At 44.9% G+C, this 20,697-nt stretch overlaps 4 protein-coding genes across 4 annotated transcripts; 3 read left to right on the top strand and 1 right to left on the bottom strand.

The window, feature by feature from the left end:
* The first annotated feature begins 50 nt into the window (after positions 1-50).
* On the top strand, positions 51-7,984 carry yl (Putative vitellogenin receptor yl). The gene is made up of 5 exons (XM_070216645.1): positions 51-578; positions 1,271-1,690; positions 2,095-4,644; positions 5,150-7,584; positions 7,640-7,984. Exons 1-5 carry the CDS (start codon positions 176-178, stop codon positions 7,760-7,762), a joined length of 5,931 nt encoding a protein of 1,976 aa, XP_070072746.1. The 5' UTR covers positions 51-175; the 3' UTR covers positions 7,763-7,984.
* Positions 7,985-8,629: 645 nt separating this feature from the next.
* Positions 8,630-11,999, bottom strand: Dref (DNA replication-related element factor). The gene is made up of 4 exons (XM_017150176.3): positions 10,541-11,999; positions 10,192-10,484; positions 9,297-9,684; positions 8,630-9,234 (listed from the first exon to the last, which is right to left on the bottom strand). The coding sequence occupies exons 1-4, from the start codon at positions 11,664-11,666 to the stop codon at positions 8,912-8,914; spliced, it is 2,130 nt and encodes a 709-aa protein (XP_017005665.2). The 5' UTR covers positions 11,667-11,999; the 3' UTR covers positions 8,630-8,911.
* A 325-nt stretch (positions 12,000-12,324) lies between these two features.
* RpL13 (ribosomal protein L13) lies at positions 12,325-13,227 on the top strand. The gene is made up of 3 exons (XM_017150177.3): positions 12,325-12,609; positions 12,676-12,984; positions 13,047-13,227. Exons 1-3 carry the CDS (start codon positions 12,367-12,369, stop codon positions 13,149-13,151), a joined length of 657 nt encoding a protein of 218 aa, XP_017005666.1. The 5' UTR covers positions 12,325-12,366; the 3' UTR covers positions 13,152-13,227.
* Positions 13,228-14,306: 1,079 nt separating this feature from the next.
* LOC108063167 (protein Turandot M-like) lies at positions 14,307-14,842 on the top strand. Its single transcript, XM_017150162.3, has 2 exons — positions 14,307-14,355; positions 14,413-14,842. Exons 1-2 carry the CDS (start codon positions 14,333-14,335, stop codon positions 14,804-14,806), a joined length of 417 nt encoding a protein of 138 aa, XP_017005651.2. The 5' UTR covers positions 14,307-14,332; the 3' UTR covers positions 14,807-14,842.
* The last annotated feature ends 5,855 nt before the right edge of the window (positions 14,843-20,697 follow it).

Genomic DNA, 20,697 nt, shown 5'->3' with positions numbered 1-20,697 from the left:
CTCACTAAAATAACGGTGCTTTTCCCGCTCCCGCGCGGGATACTGGAAACTTACGGTTTCCTCGTTCAATTCGCTTTCGGCTTTCCCAGTTGCTAGCCGCACTTTTCTGTTCCTGTTTTAATTTTACCCGTCTCAAGTGTTAATTGTCGACAGAATTGAGTGTTTTGTGTTTTGAATGTTCCAGGCCGAGCACCAGGTGCCCCCCAGCCAGCGAAGCATCCGGGCAGAGAGCCCGAAGATGACCACCAGCCGGCGAGGATTCAACCCAACCTCGCGGACACGTGCTTGCCATTCCAGTTCCCGTTGCAGTTCCAGTTCCGCAAGGGATAACTTACGGCAAAAGGATCGAACAGAGAATGGACTCGCATCCTGGCGAGCTGCTGCACGCCACGTGGCCATCCCGGTGCTCCTGCTTCTGCTGGGCTTTGGCGGTGCTGCTGCTGCCGCCACGTCGGGATCAGCGGACACGCGGTGCGATGCGGGACAATTCCAGTGCAGAGACGGCGGCTGCATCTTACAGGCGAAGATGTGCGACGGACGCGGAGACTGCAAGGACGGCTCGGATGAATTGGACTGCGGTGAGTAGTTGGAAAGTTCCGGATTCCTAAAGCAATCCCTACGTGATATTGAATCCTACAAAACCTATGTAGTTACCAATATCTCCCATATTTTTTAAGTCAGATTTATTAAGTTTAAAGAGATCTCTCCTAAAAAACGTATGAAAAGGAAATCTTAAGATCATTGGGGTATACGTTTTGCAGCATTTTTAGGTTATGGTTATACCCTGAAACTAAAAAAATTATCTATTAATCTATTTAAATACAAAACAAATATATTTTTATAAAATTCATAGTTTTACACTGTATTTTAGCTTTATATAAATAATTAAATATTTTTATAATTACATAACTATGGTTAGGATCTATTTTTTAGTCGAATTTTCTGATAAACTTAAAATTAATATTATTAAAAAACAGATTAGATACACACAAAAAAAGACATGTCACCGTAAAATCGATATGGCCATTTAAATTTCAGGTCATGCAAAACCCAGACCCTTTTTACATGAAATACCCTTTTTGACCAGGTCAAATTTAAATTAAAATTGCTCTTAAATAATGTAAAATCGATCTACGTTTCATATACTGCCAAAAAATAATGAGAAATACATATCTTCTCGCACTTTTTCATTTTTTATAGTTCTTAAGGGACTGTTATTCCTTGAATATAAATATAAATATAATATCTTTATCCCTCTTTCCTTATCTAGACTACCGACTGTGCCGAGCGCCACATTGGTTCCCGTGTGCCCAGCCACACGGAGCCTGCCTGGCAGCGGAACTAATGTGCAACGGCATCGACAACTGTCCCGGCGGCGAGGACGAGCTGAATTGCCCTTCCCATCCAGGATTGGGATTCCGATTGTGGGACACCCCCAGGCGCATGCGCAACTGCAGCGAGTTCGAGTTCATGTGCCAGCAAGACCGCACTTGCATTCCGGCTGACTTCATGTGCGACGGACGAACGGACTGTGGGGATAGGTCGGACGAGGTGGCCGGATGCGAGCAGGCGAAGGCCACATGCTCCTCCTCGGGCCACCTCTGCGCCAACGGACGGTGCCTGCGGCGGAAGAACTGGGTCTGCGATGGCGTCGACGATTGCGGCGATGGAAGCGATGAAAGGGGATGCGGTGAGTCGACTTGATTGGATTTCCCATTGATTTATATATCCTGATATACAAAAAAAATTTTTCGTAAAATCGATATGGCCATGTAAATTTTAAGCCAAACCCATATCGTTTTTACATGAAATACTCTCTTCGATCAGGTCAAATTTACCTGGCCGCATATCAAATTAAAATTGATCTTAAATAATGTTAAATCGATATGAAATTTCAGGTCATGCAAAACCCATATCGTTTTTATATGAAATACTCTTTTCGACCAGGTCAAATTTACCTGGTCGTATATCAAATTAAAATTTATCTTAAATAATGTAAAATCGATATGAAACGTTGATCGTTTTTACATTATATATTTACATTATCATTTTTATTTAAATCCTATAATATAATAAACCTCCCCCTTCTTTTAGCGAACCTTTGTCAACCCGAGATGGGCAAATTCCTGTGCCGGAATCGTGAAACCTGCCTGCAGCTCAGCGAAGTGTGCGATGGGCACAGCGACTGTTCCGACGGCAGCGACGAGACTGACTTGTGCCACTCCAAACCAGACTGCGACACAAAAAAGTGTCCGCCGGGAGCCAAGTGCCACATGATGCCCTCCGGTGGGGCCGAGTGCCATTGTCCAACGGGATTCCGGCAGGCCAAATTCGAGGACAAGTGCGAGGACATTGACGAGTGCCAGGAGCGCGATGATCTGTGCAGCCAGGGATGCGAGAACACCTCGGGCGGCTATCGATGCGTCTGCGATGCTGGCTATCTGATGGCCAGTGATAATCGCACCTGTCGCGCCATCGTTCACGTCTCCAGCGATCAGCAGCCCCTCCTGCTGTACACCACCCAGATGACCATCATGGGAATGCATCTGCACGAGAATAACCTACGAAACCACATTTACCCGGTGGCCGGAAATCTCAGCAAGGTGATTGGCGTGGCCTACGATGGCAGTCATATCTACTGGACCAACATCCAGAACGAAGCAGAGAGCATTGTGAAGGCAAATGGCGATGGTTCGCAGGCGGAGATCCTGCTGACCTCCGGTCTGGATGCACCGGAAGACCTGGCCGTGGACTGGCTGACGCAGAACATCTACTTCTCGGACAACATAATGCGGCACATAGCCGTCTGCTCGAACGACGGGCTCAATTGTGTTGTGCTGATCACCCAGGATGTCCACCAGCCGCGATCCCTGGCCGTTTGGCCACAGCGGGGTCTGATGTTCTGGACGGATTGGGGTGACAAGCCCATGATCGGGCGCGCCTCCATGGACGGCAGTAGATCGCGGCCAATAGTGAGCGAGAATATCCACTGGCCCAACGGAATTGCACTGGATATGCACCAGCAGAGGATCTACTGGGTGGACGCCAAGTTGGGCAGCGTGCAAACGGTGCGACCCGATGGCTCCGGCCGACGTACTGTGCTGGATGGGATGCTGAAGCATCCCTATGGCCTGGCCATCTTCGAGGATCAGCTTTATTGGTCGGATTGGGCGACGAAAAGCGTGCATGCGTGCCACAAGTTCTCCGGCAAGGATCATCGCATTCTGGCCAAGGATCGCACCATATACGCCGTGCACATCTATCATCCCGCCAAGCAGCCGAACTCCACGCACGGCTGTGAGAATGCCCGATGCTCGCACCTCTGCCTGCTGGCCGAACCCGAGGCAGGTGGTCATAGTTGCGCCTGTCCGGATGGAATGATATTAGCACCGGATATGCAGCGCTGCATGCTGATGGAGAAGCGACAGCGGTTGTATGTGGGCCTGGGTCAGGTGCTCCTGGAACTCGAGCACACCGCCTTTGGACGGCATCAGGTTAGCAAGACGTACACCCTGCCCTGTGTGATCAACGAAATGGTTTACAACCGCATCAATGGGAGTCTGATAATAGCGGATAATGATCAGCATTTGATTTTGGAGTATCAGCCGGAGCATCAAGAGACCAGCGTCCTGGTTCGCTCCAATTTGGGCAATGTGAGTGCTCTTTCCTTCGATCATCTCAGTCGGAATCTCTACTGGGCGGATGTGGAGCGCGGTGTGATTGAGCTGCTCTCCCTGCAGACGCGACAGCGGGCCCTTATTCGCTTCTTCCCCGGCCAGGAGTGGCCCATTGGACTGAGCGTGATGCCCTCGGAGGGCTATATGTATGTGGTGCTCAAGGCTCGAAGGCACAGGCACATCGATAGGATACCGCTGAGCGGAAAGGGCGAACAGGTGCATGTATTCGAGGATGATTTGGGAGATGATGACATCAGATTGGCCGCCGATTACGAGACACAAACGCTTTTCTGGTCGGACAGCGATCTGGGCAGGATTAGCTACTCGAGCTACAAGCAGCCGCAGAGTCAGACCTTCCGGGGCAAGCTGAGGCGTCCCTATAGCCTGGCTTTAGTCCACCAGGACCTCTTCTGGAGCGAGATGGGCTCGCCGCGAATCTTCTGGACGCACAAGAGCAACATGGGGCCGCGAAAGATGATCGATATCATGGGCAGCAGTGATCCCGACGCCATTCTGCCGTTTGTACCCATCGCTGCGCCTAGTCGGATCCCACTGGCGGCCAGTTCACCCGCGGGACGGGAATCGCATCCCTGCCAGCAGCAGAACGGCGGCTGTTCGCACATCTGCGTGGGCGAGGGTCCCTACCACTCGATCTGTTTGTGCCCAGCGGGATTCGTTTACCAAAACGCGGGCAATCGCAGCTGTGTGGAGGCCCTGGACTGCGAGTTCCGCTGCCGCAGCGGCGAGTGCTTCACCCTGAATCATCGGTGCAACGGACGGCAGGATTGTGTGGACAACTCGGATGAGTTGGACTGCGACGAGCAGCACCGAAGAAAGCCGAAGGTTCAGTGCTCCCACAGGCAGTTCGCCTGCCACAATGGCGAGCAGTGCGTGGACAAGGAGCGACGCTGCGACGATCGCAAGGATTGCCGGGACCAGTCGGATGAGCAGCAGTGCGAGAAGTTCGGTAAGTGTACCAGAAGCAACTCTAACTACCACTAATTACACCCGTTACTCGTAAAGTAGAAGGGTATATTGTATTTGTGCAAAAGTATGTAACAGCTAAAAGGAAGCGTTTCCGACCCCATAAAGTATATATATTCTTGTTCACGCTGAGATCTCGGAAACTACAAAAGCTAGAAGGTTGAGATTTCCCACACATATTCTTGGGCTTCCTACGCAGCGCAAGTTTATTTCAGCCGAGCGCCACGCCCCCTCTAACGCCCACAATCGCCCACTAACGATTTTAAAACGTTTTTGGCGCCCACACCTTTAAAGATTTCCGAGAAGTATAAATGCAATTGTGTTGTGTATATTTATGCCTATCGAAATGTAGAAGACATTTTTCAAATCGGACCATTCGTTAAAAAGTTATGCGCAATCAAAATGTTATTATCCATCTCCCTCGCACTCCCTATAGCTGAGTATACTATAGCGTAATCTCTTGTTTTCTTTCCGTTCCTTCTCCCCAGACAAGACCAAGAAGTGCCATGTCCACCAGCACGCCTGCGACAATGGCAAGTGCGTGGACACGAGCCTGGTCTGCGATGGAACCAATGACTGCGGCGACAATTCCGACGAGGCCATGTGCGACTCGGCCGTGGGTTGCGAGGCGGGCATGTTCCAGTGCGGCAGCGGTTCCTGCATCGCAGGCAGCTGGGAGTGCGACGGACGGATCGACTGCAGCGACGGATCGGATGAGCACGACAAGTGTGCGCACAGGAGTTGCCCCCCAGACATGCACCGCTGCCAATTGGGACAATGCTTGGAGAGGAGTCTCGTATGCGATGGCCACAACGACTGCGGGGATAAGTCAGATGAACTTAACTGCAATCTAGATACTTCCACGGTGAACATATCCTGCCCGGAGGACCAATATCAGTGCACGAGCAATCTGAAGATCTGTTTGCCATCCAATGTGCGTTGCAATGGCACCACCGAGTGTCCGCGTGGCGAGGATGAGGCCGACTGCGGCGATGTGTGCAGCATCTACGAGTTCAAGTGCCGCTCTGGGAGGCAGTGCATCCGCCGGGAGTTCCGCTGCGATGGGCAGAAGGATTGCGGCGATGGCAGCGATGAGTTGAGCTGCGATCAAGAGAGGAGCAACCACAACCAGAGCCAGATTCACCCCTGGAGCACTCCACTCCATCAGCCCTGTAGGCCGCATCTGTTTGACTGCCAGGATGGCGAGTGCGTGGACATGTCGCGGGTGTGCAACAAGTTCGCCGACTGTTCCAATGGACACGACGAGGGTCCCAAGTGCGCCACGGCCTGCACCACCGAATCGGGTCGCCCGTTTTGCCAGCACAAGTGCCGAGCCTCGCCCGCCGGCGCCGTTTGCTCCTGCTTCGATGGCTATCGCTTGGATGCGGATCACAAGAGTTGCTCGGACATTGACGAGTGCCAGGAGCAGCAGCCATGCGCCCAGCTGTGCGAGAATACGCTGGGCGGCTATCAGTGCCAGTGTCATGCTGATTTCATGCTGCGCCAGGATCGCATCAGTTGCAAGAGCCTCCAGTCGAATGGAGCCACCCTGCTCTTTAGCACCTTTAACGAAGTGCGGAATATGAGCGAACATCCCGTGATGCTCGGTGTGGCCTGGTCGGCGAATGATTCACGGATCACCGGCTTCGATGTGGACATGCATCGGCAGATGGGCTACTTTTCCTCCGAGGATGAGGGCACCCTCTACCAGATTGATCTGCAGAAGAAAGTGGTAGTGCGTGCCTTGGGTCTGCCTACGCCCACGAAAGTCTCCCTGGATTGGGCCACCGGAAATGTGTATGTGCTAAGCGGAGCACAGGAGATCCACGCCTGCAACTTCGAAGCGCGCATGTGCGGCAGGATAGTGCGTGTCAAGAGCCCGAAGCATCTAAAACACCTCGCAGTGGATGGCTACAACGCCTGGATCTTCTACATAGCCATACGCACGAAGGGATACGGGCGGACGAGCTCGGAGATCCACATGGCCAGGCTGGATGGCAGTCACAGGGAGATGCTGATGCAGAAAACCGAGAGCTTCATGATAGTCCTGACCACCGATCCCCATCAGCAGATGCTGTACTACGTGGACCTGCACTCGCGCACGCTGGAGAGGATTAGCTATAGATCGAACTCTGGACCACAACGAAGACCAGAGATAATGCTGCAAAAGACCAACGCTTTGATGCAACCATCGGGGATAAGTTTGTACGAGAATAATGTGTTCATTGTGAACCTGGGCTCCGTTGAAGCGGTGCAGTGCGCCCTCTACGGCTCCCGAATGTGCCATAATATACCCCTCAATGTGCTGAATGCCCAGGACATTCTGGTGACTGGGAAGTCCCGGCAGCCGCAGCGGTCGTCGCATCCCTGCGAGCATGCCCACTGCCATGGGCTGTGCCTGCAGGCGAACTACGGCTACGAGTGCATGTGCGGCAATCGAGTGGCGGCCGAGGGCGAACGTTGTCCCCATGGAGCCTTCAACGAGGTGGTCCTTCAGGCCGGATCATCGAACAGCCTGGAGCTGGGACGAGAGCAGGAGCACGCGGGCAACCATTGGCTAATGGCGCTACTCGTACTCGCCGCCGGATCTTTGATCGCCGGACTCGGGTACATGTACTATGAGTACCGGAAACGCGGCCACAAGGATCTCAATATTAACCTGCATTTCCAGAATCCGCTGGCGACGCTCGGCGGCCCCAGCACCAAAGCGTTCCTGGAGCACGAACGCGCCGAGCCCGGAGTCGGTTTCACGCCAGGATCCACGGAGACGGGATCCAGTCGTGGTAGCAACGACACGTTCACCACCACCAGCGCCTCGTCGCAGCAGTTTAGCGTGCCGAATGCTTTCCAGAGATTACTGCGATCCAGGCAGACGACGTCCGGCGATCCGATGGCTCAGGAATTGCTTCTCGAGAGCCCCAGAGTGAGTAGTTTATATTTAAGATTCAAGAGATGATTTTCATATCTCTGTTTTACAGGAAAGCAACCTACACTCGCTGGACGGCGGACGGCAAGGAGGCGGAGGCGGTCGGCAGATGCCCAACATCCTGGTGGAGGGCGTTAACGATGATTCCGCCCATGCAGTCGGACAATTCGGCTGAAGTCTCGCAGGCAATGATGCGAATGAGCGACTTGTGTCGCAAGTGAGGGAAAGGACGAGTTCCTCCACTGCCCATTCACTAATTATGCTGTTAAGTTTGATTATAACTCAATGTTTTTCAATTATAACTCATTTGTATTTAAATGTTAGTCGGTGATTGGTGTTTATTAAGCTGATTTATTCTTCAAAAAAAGTCTAAATATTAAAAAACATTAAAAAAGAACCGAGCGTTTTTAAATGTATTTATATTTGTTTATATATTTACCACAAAATGCGTAGTTGTTTTTTGAAAAAATTGGGTACATTTTTGTAGAGTTTTGAATCTTTCGTGAGGGCGCGAACCACAAGGGCGTTGCCACCAGGTTGAAAAAATAATAAAGAAGCATACACATAAAAAAATTTACACCTCTTCTTGAAAATAGTTTTTGATTTAAATGTATTCAGTAATTCAGCTTCTCTAAAAATGGAAAATGGTTCAAAAATGGCATATAGCCAAAACTTTCCCCTCAGCAATGGCATTCCCATCCCATAAGGTACCCCCATTTCAGTGGTCTTTTATTCTAATCACCAAATCAAATAATAAAATTTTAGCAAATTCGTTTTTTATAAAAATTGTTCTATCTTTTACTGTGCAGCATTTTTTAGAATTTGGTTTTAAAAAATATTTACATATATCCCAAAAACTGACTCAATTAAAAACCCTGAGGAAACGCGATTTATTTGGACTTCTATCTATGTTTTGTTATACATACAAATAATACAACTTTTGAGTAATTTTAAGGTAGCATTTATTACTTTCTGGGGAAAAAGATGGAGTAAAAGGGTTTTAAAAAAGATTTAAAATAAATAATTTAGTTTAAAAACCGAATTTTGTTGTTTGGTTATCGATTTATTTAACAAGTAATCTTAGACTAAGGGTTTCATTGGGATCTATGCTGTCAGAATATACTCTTAACATATATACGTTGATACCTATAGATCTTCTGTGTCCGGCCAAGGCTGTCTTTTGGTTTACAGTGCGGCGGAAATGCGCATAGGCCATGTGTGCCCTGCCCCTGTTAGTCATGTTCATATACACAAGATCGGATTAAGATTAAAGTAATTAAAGTGTAATTGCATTATTTAAAAACAGAAAGCTGCGCGGTGCAGACTAATTGTTGTGATGGTGTAGAAAGAGGATTGCGTCGATGAGACTCCCGGTGAGCATGAATCGCTTGTTGAAGTCGTAGATTTGGTCTCGCAGCGCCTTTTTGAAGCTGAGGCTCACCACGCCGGGCACACTGTGGTACAGGGAGGACAAGTCGCGCAGGGTTCCGTAGATGTGACCCATCTTGAGCCACCACTCGATGGGCGACTCGTCCAGCTGAACGACCACTTCGTTGCGATACCGCTTAAGATCGGTTTCCACGCTGCTGTCGGCATCCCTCTTCGGAGGACTAGGTATCTCGGCGATGTCAAAGAGAAGTTCCAATTCTGTGGGGAGATTTTTGTTAATTTATGGCATTTTAATATCATTTAATATCATGCAAACTTACTCGACTTTCTGGCTGCGTTGCTTCCGCCTGCTCTGGGCTCCGTCTTGACGGCCACCACGCTGGAGGTTGCCGCCACTTCGTTGGACTCCCCGTCGCCCAGCGTTCCAAAGTTCTTGTTGTACTGCTGGGTCAGCATACGAACGGTTCTCTCCAGGTTGTCAATGGTGGTCAGGCGGTGGAAGCGCGGGTCCAACAAGGCGGCAGCGGTCAAATTGTCATTGGATATAACGTGCGCTTGCAGCACGGCGGAGATTGTGCGCTTCACGTTCATCATTAAGGGATCGTCCTGCTCGGCAATGCCCAGCTTCTTGATGAGAATCTTCGAGGTGATGGGGGAGAGCATGCTGGACAAGGGGATGTCCTCGCCACGCAGAGTGTCCAGAGCAATCTGAAAGGTATAAGTAATAAGTAGGGTGTCTAAAGGTTTCAGTTGGGTTAATACTATTATTGTTTTATCATAGTAAGCTATGAAATTTTTGATTTGTTTAATTCAATTCTATGTGAATTTCACATTGTGAAATAAATTGAATGTTTTTTTGAATTCATTTCGAATTGAATGAATGAATAAATGAATCAAAATTCGAATTAATTCATTCATATAAAACAAAAAATGCCTATTTTAATCAATACCCAAAAAATTATACTCTTCCTTAATAATTGCAACATACTATACAAGATATTAAAAAATCTGTAAAATATAATAAAAATAATAATCACTACTACTAAACTACAATAAGCGAGCTTTAGGCCTTTTGGTGCTATAGCTCTAAAGTAAAACCACTGTTGGTTTATAGTTTTTAATTAAAAGTTAGCATTAGATAATAATAATAATGAAACAAAAAATTCAACATAATTCATTAAACCCATTTATGCAGGGCTCCAGTTAATAACTTACCACCAGCGCACTCAGTGCCTCCGTCACTGTCTTGGCTGATAAAACCAGCTGATCCATGTCCTCGGACCACGAGATGGACTCGGCAAAGAACTTGAGCATCTCGTAGAGGGTCCAGGGGAAGTGCTCGTTGTACGTGGGCAAGGGTCCCTCGGCCACCTTGGAGGCAATTTCCGAGGAATGGCGCTGCATGAGGTCTTTCACCTGCTCTATCAGCGTGGCCACCTCCTCGAGCTCGAAGACGCGGCGCAGGCATTTGTCAATGACCGAAACGTAGCACAAAGCAATGGGGATATCTGGAAAGCAAAGGATATATTAGTAAATGAGTATTGGACTCCGCTGATGCACCTACTCTTCTCCCGCAGATAGGTGTGCAGCAGGTCCTCCTCCTCGTCGTAGTTTATAATAGCCAGTGTGCAGTTGGCCAAGTAAAAGTCGGTCAGCAGATCGTCAAAGACTATATAGTCTGTGTACTCCACGGTGGCGTACAGCATGCTCCTGGCCGACTGGGTCTCCTCGTCCAGATAGTGATGATAGATGCTCAGGAAGCGGCGCTGCTCCACATTGATCCACTGCTCAAAGGCCAAAGAGAAGGGCTTCTCGGAGGTGAACTCGCGCGTCATTTCGCCAATCTCCAGGAACTTGGAGGCGTGCATCTCGTTGATCAGCGACTCGATCTTGTGCGGCTCGGGCATGGCAGCCGAACTGCCCATGGCCTGGCGCACAAAGTCGCTGAAGCCGGCGTCGTAGAGGAAGTCCACGTTGCGCAAATCCTTGATCACGATATCCGTGAGGGCCTCCGACAGGTTGGCTATGTTGGTATAGCCGCCATCCTCGTGCTTGATGGGCCGCCCGTGCATCAGGGCGCTCGAGGGAGTGGCCAGCTTGCGCTTGCGTCCGTACTTGGGCTCCATGACCAGGCGCTGCTGCTGCTCCTCCTCCTCGACCAGATTCTCGGCCTCGTCGTAGGTGAAGGGCACCATGGTTTCGTACAGCATCGTTTGCGAGGAGGCATCCTCCTCCGCCTGCATGGCCGCAGTGGCCACCGCCGCCTCATCCAGTTCCTCGTCGGAGGCGTTGTCGTGATTGCGATTATTGATGAACTCCAGCTTGACGCGACGCGAGGAGACGTTGCGCTTGGAGAGCGGCGGATGGGTGACGTTGCGCGGCGTCTTGCGCGGCGGCACATGGATGTCGTGCTCCTGGCAGAGGCTCTTGAACAGATCCTTGTGCCTGTGCTGCAGATGGGCACGCAGATTGGTGGTGTTGCCATGATTGGTCAACACCTTGTGGCACTTGATGCAGACCACATTCTGCTTGGTGATCACCTCGTTGTTGTCGTTCGAGGGGAATCCAAAGTAGCGCCAGTAGACGCTCTTCATCTTCGGCGAGTACAGTTTGGAGAAGTTCAGCTGCGACACATCCTCGTACTTGAGCTCGCCAATGGCCACCGGCGATGGGGACACCTCTTCGCTCATCCTGGGTTTGTTTTTATTTTGATTTATAGATTCGACGACGATTGCTGGCCAATGCGGATATTAGCGCGCAATTTCTCGATTATAGATAGACGGTTCAATAGTCAATAGTTTTTTATCTCTATCAAAAGTACAGTTCAGAGTTGCCACGCGACACGCCAGTCAATCGATAAGGCAATTAAACGTTTATAAATGCCCGAAATGCACTCGTTTTGGGGTTTAACTATTTTTTAAGACCCTTAAAATATCCGCGTCAGCGTTTTATATTTTTAACTCGAATGGCTGGCGTAAAAAATGCGATTTGTTGAGTATTCTCGCTAACACTGATTGCATCACCAATCGATAGCTGGGGAAATTTCTCGCTCGCGTTAGGGAATTTTTTGAGGGAAATTTATGCTTGGCCAACGACGTGAAGTTGGTTGCGATTTCCTTTTTAATTCGTTGTTGGGAAGAAAAGGTGTGTAAATTTCATGGGCGTCTTGAAATTTGGGAAAAATAAATGATAAACGAAATGGAATTAAAGCCATCGAGTGTGCCAAGTGTTCGGAAGATTAGGGGGCTTCACCCTTTAACCGTAGACCATTGAAAGTGCTCGGAATTATGGAAAAAACAAGCAAAATTAAGCAGCCACGTGGGGCTGCAGCTTGGTTATACCGCATTAATGTTTTGTGTGTTTTTCTTGCAGCCAATCTAAACCGCCAAGATGGGTAAGGGTAACAATATGATTCCGAATCAGCACTACCACAAGTGGTGGCAGCGGCATGTGAAGACCTGGTTCAACCAGCCGGCCCGCAAGGTCCGCAGGCACGAGAACCGCGTCAAGAAGGCCAAGGCGGTCTTCCCCCGCCCCGCCAGCGGTGCCCTGCGCCCCGTGGTCCGCTGCCCCACCATCCGCTACCACACCAAGCTGCGTGCCGGCCGTGGTTTCACCCTGGAGGAGCTCAAGGTGTGTATTCTCTAGGGGATTACCCTTAAACCTCCGGCTAACTAACCCTAATCTTTGTTTTTACAGGGTGCCGGCATTGGCGCCAGCTTCGCCAAGACCATCGGCATCTCCGTCGACAAGAGGCGCAAGAACAAATCCCTGGAGTCCCGCCAGCGCAACATCCAGCGCCTCAAGGAGTACCGCAGCAAGCTGATCCTGTTCCCCATCAACGAGAAGAAGATCCGCAAGGGCGAGTCCTCGTTGGAGGAATGCAAGCTGGCCACCCAGCTGAAGGGACGCGTCATGCCCATCACCAATGAGCAGCCCGCCGTCGTCGAGTTCCGTGATGTGACCAAGGAGGAGAAGAAGTTCAAGGCCTTCGCCACGCTGCGCAAGGTAAGCTGAGGGTTCAGGGATCCTCTTGAGTCCTTGGTAATCATATCTTGTTATATTTACAGGCTCGCACTGATGCCCGTTTGGTAGGCATCCGCGCCAAGCGCGCCAAGGAGGCCGCCGAGAGCGAGGACGCCGCCAAGGGAGACCCCAAGAAGGCCAAGAAGTAAACCGCCTTTAGACCCGATCGTTCTGTCCACAACAACAAGAACCAGAATAAAATATTAGTTTTTTCTTAAACGTGAATATCCGTGCTCTTTGTTGTTATTCTCGCGCTCGGTGTGATTTATATCGATATCGTGCTCAACTATCGATAGGCCGGCTGGTCGGCGCGGTGTTTTGAATCCCAGTTTCCACCCTTTCTATTTCGTTGCATTGAAAAATCAACCACCATTTATTTAATTGTAGATAGGTCAGTTGTTCTTTTTCAATAACATTTAATCATAGAAATTTGCAAAAAAACATTATTATATTAGAAAAATATTTTTTTTTTAAGTTTTTTATTATTTTGTCTTATAATCCTTTTAATTAATTTGGTAGATCGTTTAGAAAGTTTGTTTTTTTTGGGTAGTTGTAACTCGGCTGCCAGCAATTTCTTGGTGTAACAAAAGAGATTGTCTCCCATAAAGATTGTTTTTCAGTAGTGACTTCAGAGACGCCTTGTGGATATCCGCTTCCAAGAAGACATCCTGTGAGAACCAAAAGGAAACTAGGAAACAAATATTTATGATTATTATTAATACTTTCGCAAGGGATTACGATGCCTTACCAAAATATAATTGAAGGATTCATGTTGAAGCTCAAGCTCTTGATTAGGAAACTGATATTCGATTTACTGCGGAATCTCTGGCATCGAGCAGTTAAAGCTTTATGCACTTGTAAATGTTTCTAAAATGTACACTCATCAATTTAATTGTATTCCAAGAATTGTTTTGCACTCGCATACATTTTGTAATGATTGAAGTTGAAGTAGTATAATAGTTTGTAATTCTGATCAGGATATACAAATATAGCTTATAGGGTCCAAAACGCTGCTTCTAGAAATTTATACTCGAACAAGATAGACAAAGCGGAATCTCAGTAAACAAAATTACTGACTATGGAAACTAAATATTCTTCCAACTGTGCGTTCTCCGAAAATTACGTAGCAGAAAACTTAAGATTATCAGGGCTTATCGTAGGCTAACTGCACTGATTAAAAAGTGAATGCGAATGCAAACCAATTCTTGGTATAAAACTAATTAGCTGAATTCATGTTTTTGTTTTAGCTGCTCGATGTCAGAGCGGGTATAAATAATGATCTCAGGGTACATCAAATATCAGTTTTAAAATAAAGAGCTTAAGGTACACCATGAATCCTACAATTTTGATCAGGTAAGTTAAAGTTATTCCATTCGAAATAGGATCTTCGTTCTAATAATATATTCCTAGTTGTCTATTGGTTGTCTCTGGATGTCTACTTGGAAGCGGACATGCCCAAAGTGATGATGAATTCACCACTGAGAGACAACGCTTTCTTCATGTGTATGGCAATTCTACGGTTGATGAAGCCACTAGATATAGTAATGTCGTCGACCTAATCAAGTTCTATGAGACCTACTCATCTCGTCTCTCATTGAAATCTCCTTTCAATTATCGTGCCGAAGAACACTTGAGGTGGTATAAGGAGGAACAGGAACGCTGTGAAGGTGTTCGTCCTTTCCCTGAACCGGGATATCCGATGACGGCACCAAGTTACTGCACGCTGTCTTTTGTGAAGCGTCGCATTGTGGAGCTGGCCGAGGAAATTGCCTCGGAGGCAATCAAAAGTCCTAGGGGGTCTTAAAGATCAATTGGGATGAACTACCCCGAATATAGCTATTTGGTGTTAATTTAACAATATTTATAATCGAATAAATACGTTATTTGTAATATTATATTATACTTATATTTTTATCAAAATTCCTTTCAATTTTCACTCGAGAATCCGGATCCATTCCAGCTTTGAAAAATGGAAATTTTTTAAAAAATTATAAAAATTATAAAATATCTACTAGTATTCAAAATGCTACATACCAAAATATTTAATATTTAGCAATTACAAATTCAGAGAGTAACCACTAAATTCTGCCTAAATATTAAAATTGGACTGACCTCAAGATTATCGCCTCTGCACTTGAACCACAAGTATTAATTGAGGCCGCCACCCTAAAAATCGTAATAAGGGCAGACCACATCCATCCATAACCCAAATATGACCATGTTCATAAACACATATGTACATATGCAAAACCATGGTAGAAAAAAAAGGGTTGTGCCTCCTCAACCAAATGCGACAAGCCAATTCAATTATCGGGATGTGCAGCAGCATCCATACTCCAGATTCAGATACAAATCCCAATGCGACCCGCACCTTGAACCTTGTTTATGCACTTCACTGATTTTTATTTCACTTAACCTTGTTGGCTGCTCTTCTGTCGCAAAAGAGGGCGAGGATGCTTGTTTCGGTGTCGTGTCAACTGCATTCAAATTTTTATTATTGAAATTTATGAGCGCAAAAGTGATTTTCCACATAGTTTTTCCTGCTGCCCATTGCCACCCCTCAGTTTTTTTCTGTTGAGTTTCCCGCTTTTTGATTGTTTCTCTTTCCGTTTTTACTTTGTTTCGACCGTTGTTTGCGGACCATGCTGGTGGTGATGGCTACCGGGGTGGGTTTTTTGGGTTCCCGGTGGTTTTTGGTTTTGGGTGCTCCTGATCCGGTAAACAAGGAAGCAAGAACGAGGAAACTGCTCGTTCGTAATTGGCAATTGTTTTTCTATTTTTGTGTATGTCACCTTTAGCGGCGACAGTTGCCGGCAAAACTTTTTGCAACATGTGCGCCGGGTGACAAATCAAATGCAGATTTACTTTGCGGTTCATTTGAATGGAGGATGCTAGTCAGAAAGGTAAGGTACACAGTCAAAATAACCATATAACCAGGGGTTTTCCCCTTAATTTTTTAGGTATTTTTAATATAATAGAAAAACGGGAAGAGTCTTTGGGGTCTAAGAATAAAAAAACGAAGTAAAAATGTGAGATAGACTTCTTTTTTTTAGGTTAAACCGGAGGAACCTTTGAGGTCAAAGAATAAAAAACTAAGTAAAAATCTGAAATAGTTTTTTTTCCGATAAAATAATATTTTTTTTAATCGGAAATAATTTTATCTATTTATTTTAAATATAAAAATAGCCCTTTCAAATTATTGGATACTTACGATATTTTAGGTTTATTTTTTTAGTTATATGCCAGAAAAAAGGTATGGCAGTTAAAGTAGGTTTTAAGTTTCTTAAACCCCATATTTTCGTCGTTCATACCATAAAAATGTTTAACTCCAACAGAATATTTTTCAACTTTTTGAAAAAATTGTTTTCTCTGTGTAGAGCTGTGTTGACTGAGACTAATACTGTTATGGCAAAGATGGGAATTTCATTTAACACTTTCCTCCGCACAAATGCACTTAAGTTTCCTTCTCTTTTTATCGCAAAATCGATTTGCTGCTAAATCCGAATCGGTGAATTTCCCGCATAATTGATGTCAGGCCATCACATCCCCCTTATTTTGTGTGGGTTAATCTGCATATGGTGCGACTACTGCAAGCAAAGTGTCCTTGCTCTGGATCCGAACGTATTCCCAGCTGTATGGTATACCTAGGCCCGAGGTTCCGTCTGCACCATAAACGCAATCAGTGCTTAATGATCCGTACAGCAATTGGATTAGTGCCTGCCAGTCTGAAGGGAAAACTTGTCGACTGAGGGACGACACAAAATCAGGACCAGGACCACTAACTACGATGCCGATTTACATTTGAAAGATGCGTAGAATAAGCTGCTGTTGCGGCTGATGTCCAATCAATTAAATTCGTATGAAAATCACTTACCAATCACTCTCACTATTATATAGTGAGTTTGTATCTAATCTACTTATACCTTCAAAAAGAGAGTTTTTGTTAGTTGGCCAAGTGTTTTAAATGATATTTAGATAAATCGAAGCACTTGTGAAATATGTAAGTACATCTCTATTAATATGAAAAATATAAAAATAAATCTTCCTTCTCAATTCTATGTATATTTTATAGACCCAGGAGTAGAGATCCTTAAACTTTTTTAGACATTTTTTTAGATCCAGAAAGTCAACAGAGGAAAGTCTGAACTCTGATGTACCTTACAATTTTTACATTATTACGAATGTGTATAAAAAATTTATATTTATGGTAACTTCACAACATGTATTTGTGTGATTAACTCACTTCGTAAAAAATATATTTACATATATTTTATATATATTTTTACATATTTAAATATATTTTTTTGGATATTTTTCCAACAGTTGGTGCATTCTTCATTCCTTTATTTCATCCCTGTATGAAAACAAAAGATGCGTTATGCCCCATCAATTTGGTACCTTTCTAATCCAAGTCCACGAAATTTGATGAACTATAGAAGGTACCCTGATCCCTCTCTCTCCAAACCTAGAGCACACAATAAAATGCTTATTATTTTTCCATAAAAAACCACCCAAAAAACCAAACAAATTAATCAAATATGCAAATAGGAGGGCTCGTCCTCTCGCCCCTCTGACATCCCATATTTTCACGCATCATCTATCAAAAATTGGCACGCCATAAAAAAGTGAGCAGGCTCATGCAAATGAAGAGACCCTCACGGGAAGTTGCTTTTTTAGCCCACTTGGTTCGATTATGAGATCAATAGAGGCGGCACACGATCCTGGCAAAACAAATCGTAAAAAAGGCAAATTGCAAATTGCAATGGGCGCGAAATATCAAAATCGAATTAGAATCACAATGGCGGGGAAATTTTCGCATATGCAAACAATAATTGGCGGAAAATATGCAAATGAGGTGGGAAAGTGGCCGAAGTGGCTGGGCGTGAAATTGAAAATTACATAGACACAGCCCGGAGCTGTAAAGTGAGCACTTAAAGCGACTCGAAATTGTTCTCTTCGTGCGAGTTGAATGTCCTTTATCCTGGCCACGTGTTTTGGGGCCCTTCGTGTGTGTGCCACCAGCACGAGTGACAACATTCAACTATATATATGTATATTTGTTTCTGCCCCAAAACCCTTTGGGCTTCGCTCCAAAATCAATTATCATTTTGGGGGCAGTGGGCGTGGCTTTTAACAATAACATAACAACTATAATGAGTCTCATTTTGGAGTGGTTTGCCGCAAATTTGCTAAATATTTAAATGGGGGGGGGGGGGGGGGGGGGGGCAGTCTGGTTTGAGTTATTGATTTGACAATAAATTAAGCAATTTGCGTTGGAAATTTATGTGAGTGCTTTTAACTATGGGATCTACCTCAGATTTCTCATCAAGCTAAAATTAAAATTTAATTTTAAAGTTATATCACACATTTAAGTTAACTAATTGTGTTAAAGTTCTCAAATAAAAATAAAATGAGATTTATTTTAAAGCTTTTAATACACACGTACAGTTGCGAAAAAAATAATAGCACCACTTCGTCACAGGTTCTTAATATTAAAGAAATATGTGGAAAACGGGGATTTTTATATAAGAAGTGTTTTTTATTATCTTGATTAGTATTCCACCTATTTGAAAAAATTGATACGGATATCGAAAATATTGTCTACATATAATTTTTTCAGATTTTAAGAAAAAAAGTCAAAAAAAGGCCGAAAAAAATAATAGCACCACTTCCGTTTTCTTTAAATAAAACGTTACGATGCGCTAATATTCTTGTGTATAAAGGATATATTTTATGAGATTTGACTAAAACTAACTTCTCCTGATATCCAGACATCAAATTGATTACCATTTGGCAATACAAGGACATCTGGAAAATTTTCCAAGTCGGAAAAGAAAAATATTCAAAAAAGAAACATATTGGATGGAAAACGGTCATGAAAACCGGTTGGATTGGTTAGGTTTTGGATCATATTCATTAAGAATGGCATAAACTTTGAAGGATAACACAGAAAAACCGAGTCCTGGCCCAGTTTTCCTTCAAAAATGTTATATCACAAAGCACAAAGAATCTTATCAGGGCCGATACTAAACTAAAACACGTGCTTAAAATAATAGAGAATATTTTAATAGTTGGATAATGTTTCAATATACAAATTTATAAAACATGCACTTAAAAAAAAAATCCTATCCGAAATGCGAAACACATTTACACGGGCATAGGGCTCGTCAAAAAAACTTACAAATGAATGCCCGCAAACTTATGAGAATGTGTGAAGGCAAAGTTAAATTGGGTAAGAAGAAATCCTTTTTATAAGTCATGTGTCTTCTAAACACCTAAAATGACCAAAAACATGGTACCAAAACATCTATTTATTGAGCATGGACCTAGTATTAACATAGGCTTGTTTTTCCTTCTTGGAGTAAGATCAATACGGATGAATACATCGTTCATGAATCATCCTATGATGTAATTAGTAATACGGTAGTAATTCGTAGCTTAAACTGAATACAAAATACTTCTTAAATGAATCTTTGACCAATAAAATCCGGCCAGGATCACGGTCAGGATAGCAAAGAAAGAGTTCGAAAGTACTCAGTCAGCAATATACAGTGACTTGTGTACTCGCTTGACCATAACACAACCAAAAATCTTCGAGTTTTTTTTTTAAAGACAGTTTATACAGTTAATCTAAAACGTCTTAAATCATTTCCGAACAAAATTTGAAAATATATCATGACTTTTGGGCCCCAATTCCTTTATAGGTAGGGTCCTGACTTGTTTAATCGATAGTAAGTCATTATATCCAAAAATCGCAAAAGATATTTACACTTTAAACTTAGATTTACTTGTTAGCTACCGCCAACTAAAGATTAAGTTACCCATTTGTCATTTTTCTACCTTTTATTCTATTTTTAGAGAAGTGGTGCTATTATTTTTTTCGTATGTTTTTCCAGTTTTGCATAGATTTTCTTAAATAAGTCCAGAAACCTTTTATAAAGCTAACATTTTTTTTCATATTCAAATTATGTTTAGTCTTACTATTTAAAACCCGTTTTGAAAAGTTAAAAATGTTAAAAAATGTGAGTAGGGTGACTAGTTAAAATTTTTTTGGGTTAGTGGTGCTATTATTTTTTTCACAGTGTATAACGTAATAAAGGTTTCAAAACAATTTAAAAAAAACATCTAAAACCAAATATTTAAGGAAAATATTTTCATTATTGTCCATATACGGCCGCAAATGTTGGGGAAAGTCATCGAAAATTGGACGTCCAGATTGGACTACATCCGATCCAGCCGTGGCGGTCATATGCCAAAAATCATATATAAAATGTAATGCCACAAAATTATCTTTTGAATAAAAAACAAGAGAGAACGCTAAACTGCGTTTTCCAAGCTCCGCGTTATCCATTTGGGGCCTGAGTCGGTCGACGTCTCTTCTGACGGAGCTCCACTGCGCCGCCCGCATCCTGCCCAGCAGCTCCAGATGCCCATTGTCGACCCGTGCGAAACTGAAGGGCGAGCTGCTCAGCGAGAATATGTGCTGGAGGATCTCGATCATGAAGCGTGAACTCTCTGCTGAGGAGGCTTTTACCACATAAGGAACGGCTCGTTCCAGTCGAACTTGTAAAGAAAACGGAACACGCCCGCGGTGGTGTCGTCCAGCAGGCACTCGTCCGTCAACAGGGCCAACGCCTGCTTGCCGATCTCCAAGAGCTGGGGGCTCGACGCGAAAAAATTCAGATCCTCCAGTTT

This window comes from Drosophila takahashii, chromosome 2L (assembly GCF_030179915.1).
Source record: "Drosophila takahashii strain IR98-3 E-12201 chromosome 2L, DtakHiC1v2, whole genome shotgun sequence".
Classification (NCBI taxonomy): domain Eukaryota; kingdom Metazoa; phylum Arthropoda; class Insecta; order Diptera; family Drosophilidae; genus Drosophila; species Drosophila takahashii.
This window is presented reverse-complemented; position numbering and strand designations above follow the sequence as displayed.

Coding starts and splice junctions, on each gene's coding strand:
- LOC108063167 (XM_017150162.3), top strand. CDS start 14,333: ATGAATCCTACAATTTTGATCAG. Junction 14,356..14,412: donor AATCCTACAATTTTGATCAG/GTAAGTTAAAGT, acceptor ATATATTCCTAG/TTGTCTATTGGTTGTCTCTG.
- Dref (XM_017150176.3), bottom strand. CDS start 11,666: ATGAGCGAAGAGGTGTCCCCATCGCCGGTGGCCATTGGCGAGCTCAAG. Junction 10,485..10,540: donor CACCTATCTGCGGGAGAAGA/GTAGGTGCATCA, acceptor TTTGCTTTCCAG/ATATCCCCATTGCTTTGTGC. Junction 9,235..9,296: donor CAACGCAGCCAGAAAGTCGA/GTAAGTTTGCAT, acceptor ATCTCCCCACAG/AATTGGAACTTCTCTTTGAC.
- RpL13 (XM_017150177.3), top strand. CDS start 12,367: ATGGGTAAGGGTAACAATATGATTCCGAATCAGCACTACCACAAGTGG. Junction 12,610..12,675: donor TCACCCTGGAGGAGCTCAAG/GTGTGTATTCTC, acceptor TTGTTTTTACAG/GGTGCCGGCATTGGCGCCAG. Junction 12,985..13,046: donor CCTTCGCCACGCTGCGCAAG/GTAAGCTGAGGG, acceptor TTATATTTACAG/GCTCGCACTGATGCCCGTTT.
- yl (XM_070216645.1), top strand. CDS start 176: ATGTTCCAGGCCGAGCACCAGGTGCCCCCCAGCCAGCGAAGCATCCGG. Junction 579..1,270: donor CTCGGATGAATTGGACTGCG/GTGAGTAGTTGG, acceptor TTCCTTATCTAG/ACTACCGACTGTGCCGAGCG. Junction 1,691..2,094: donor AAGCGATGAAAGGGGATGCG/GTGAGTCGACTT, acceptor CCCTTCTTTTAG/CGAACCTTTGTCAACCCGAG.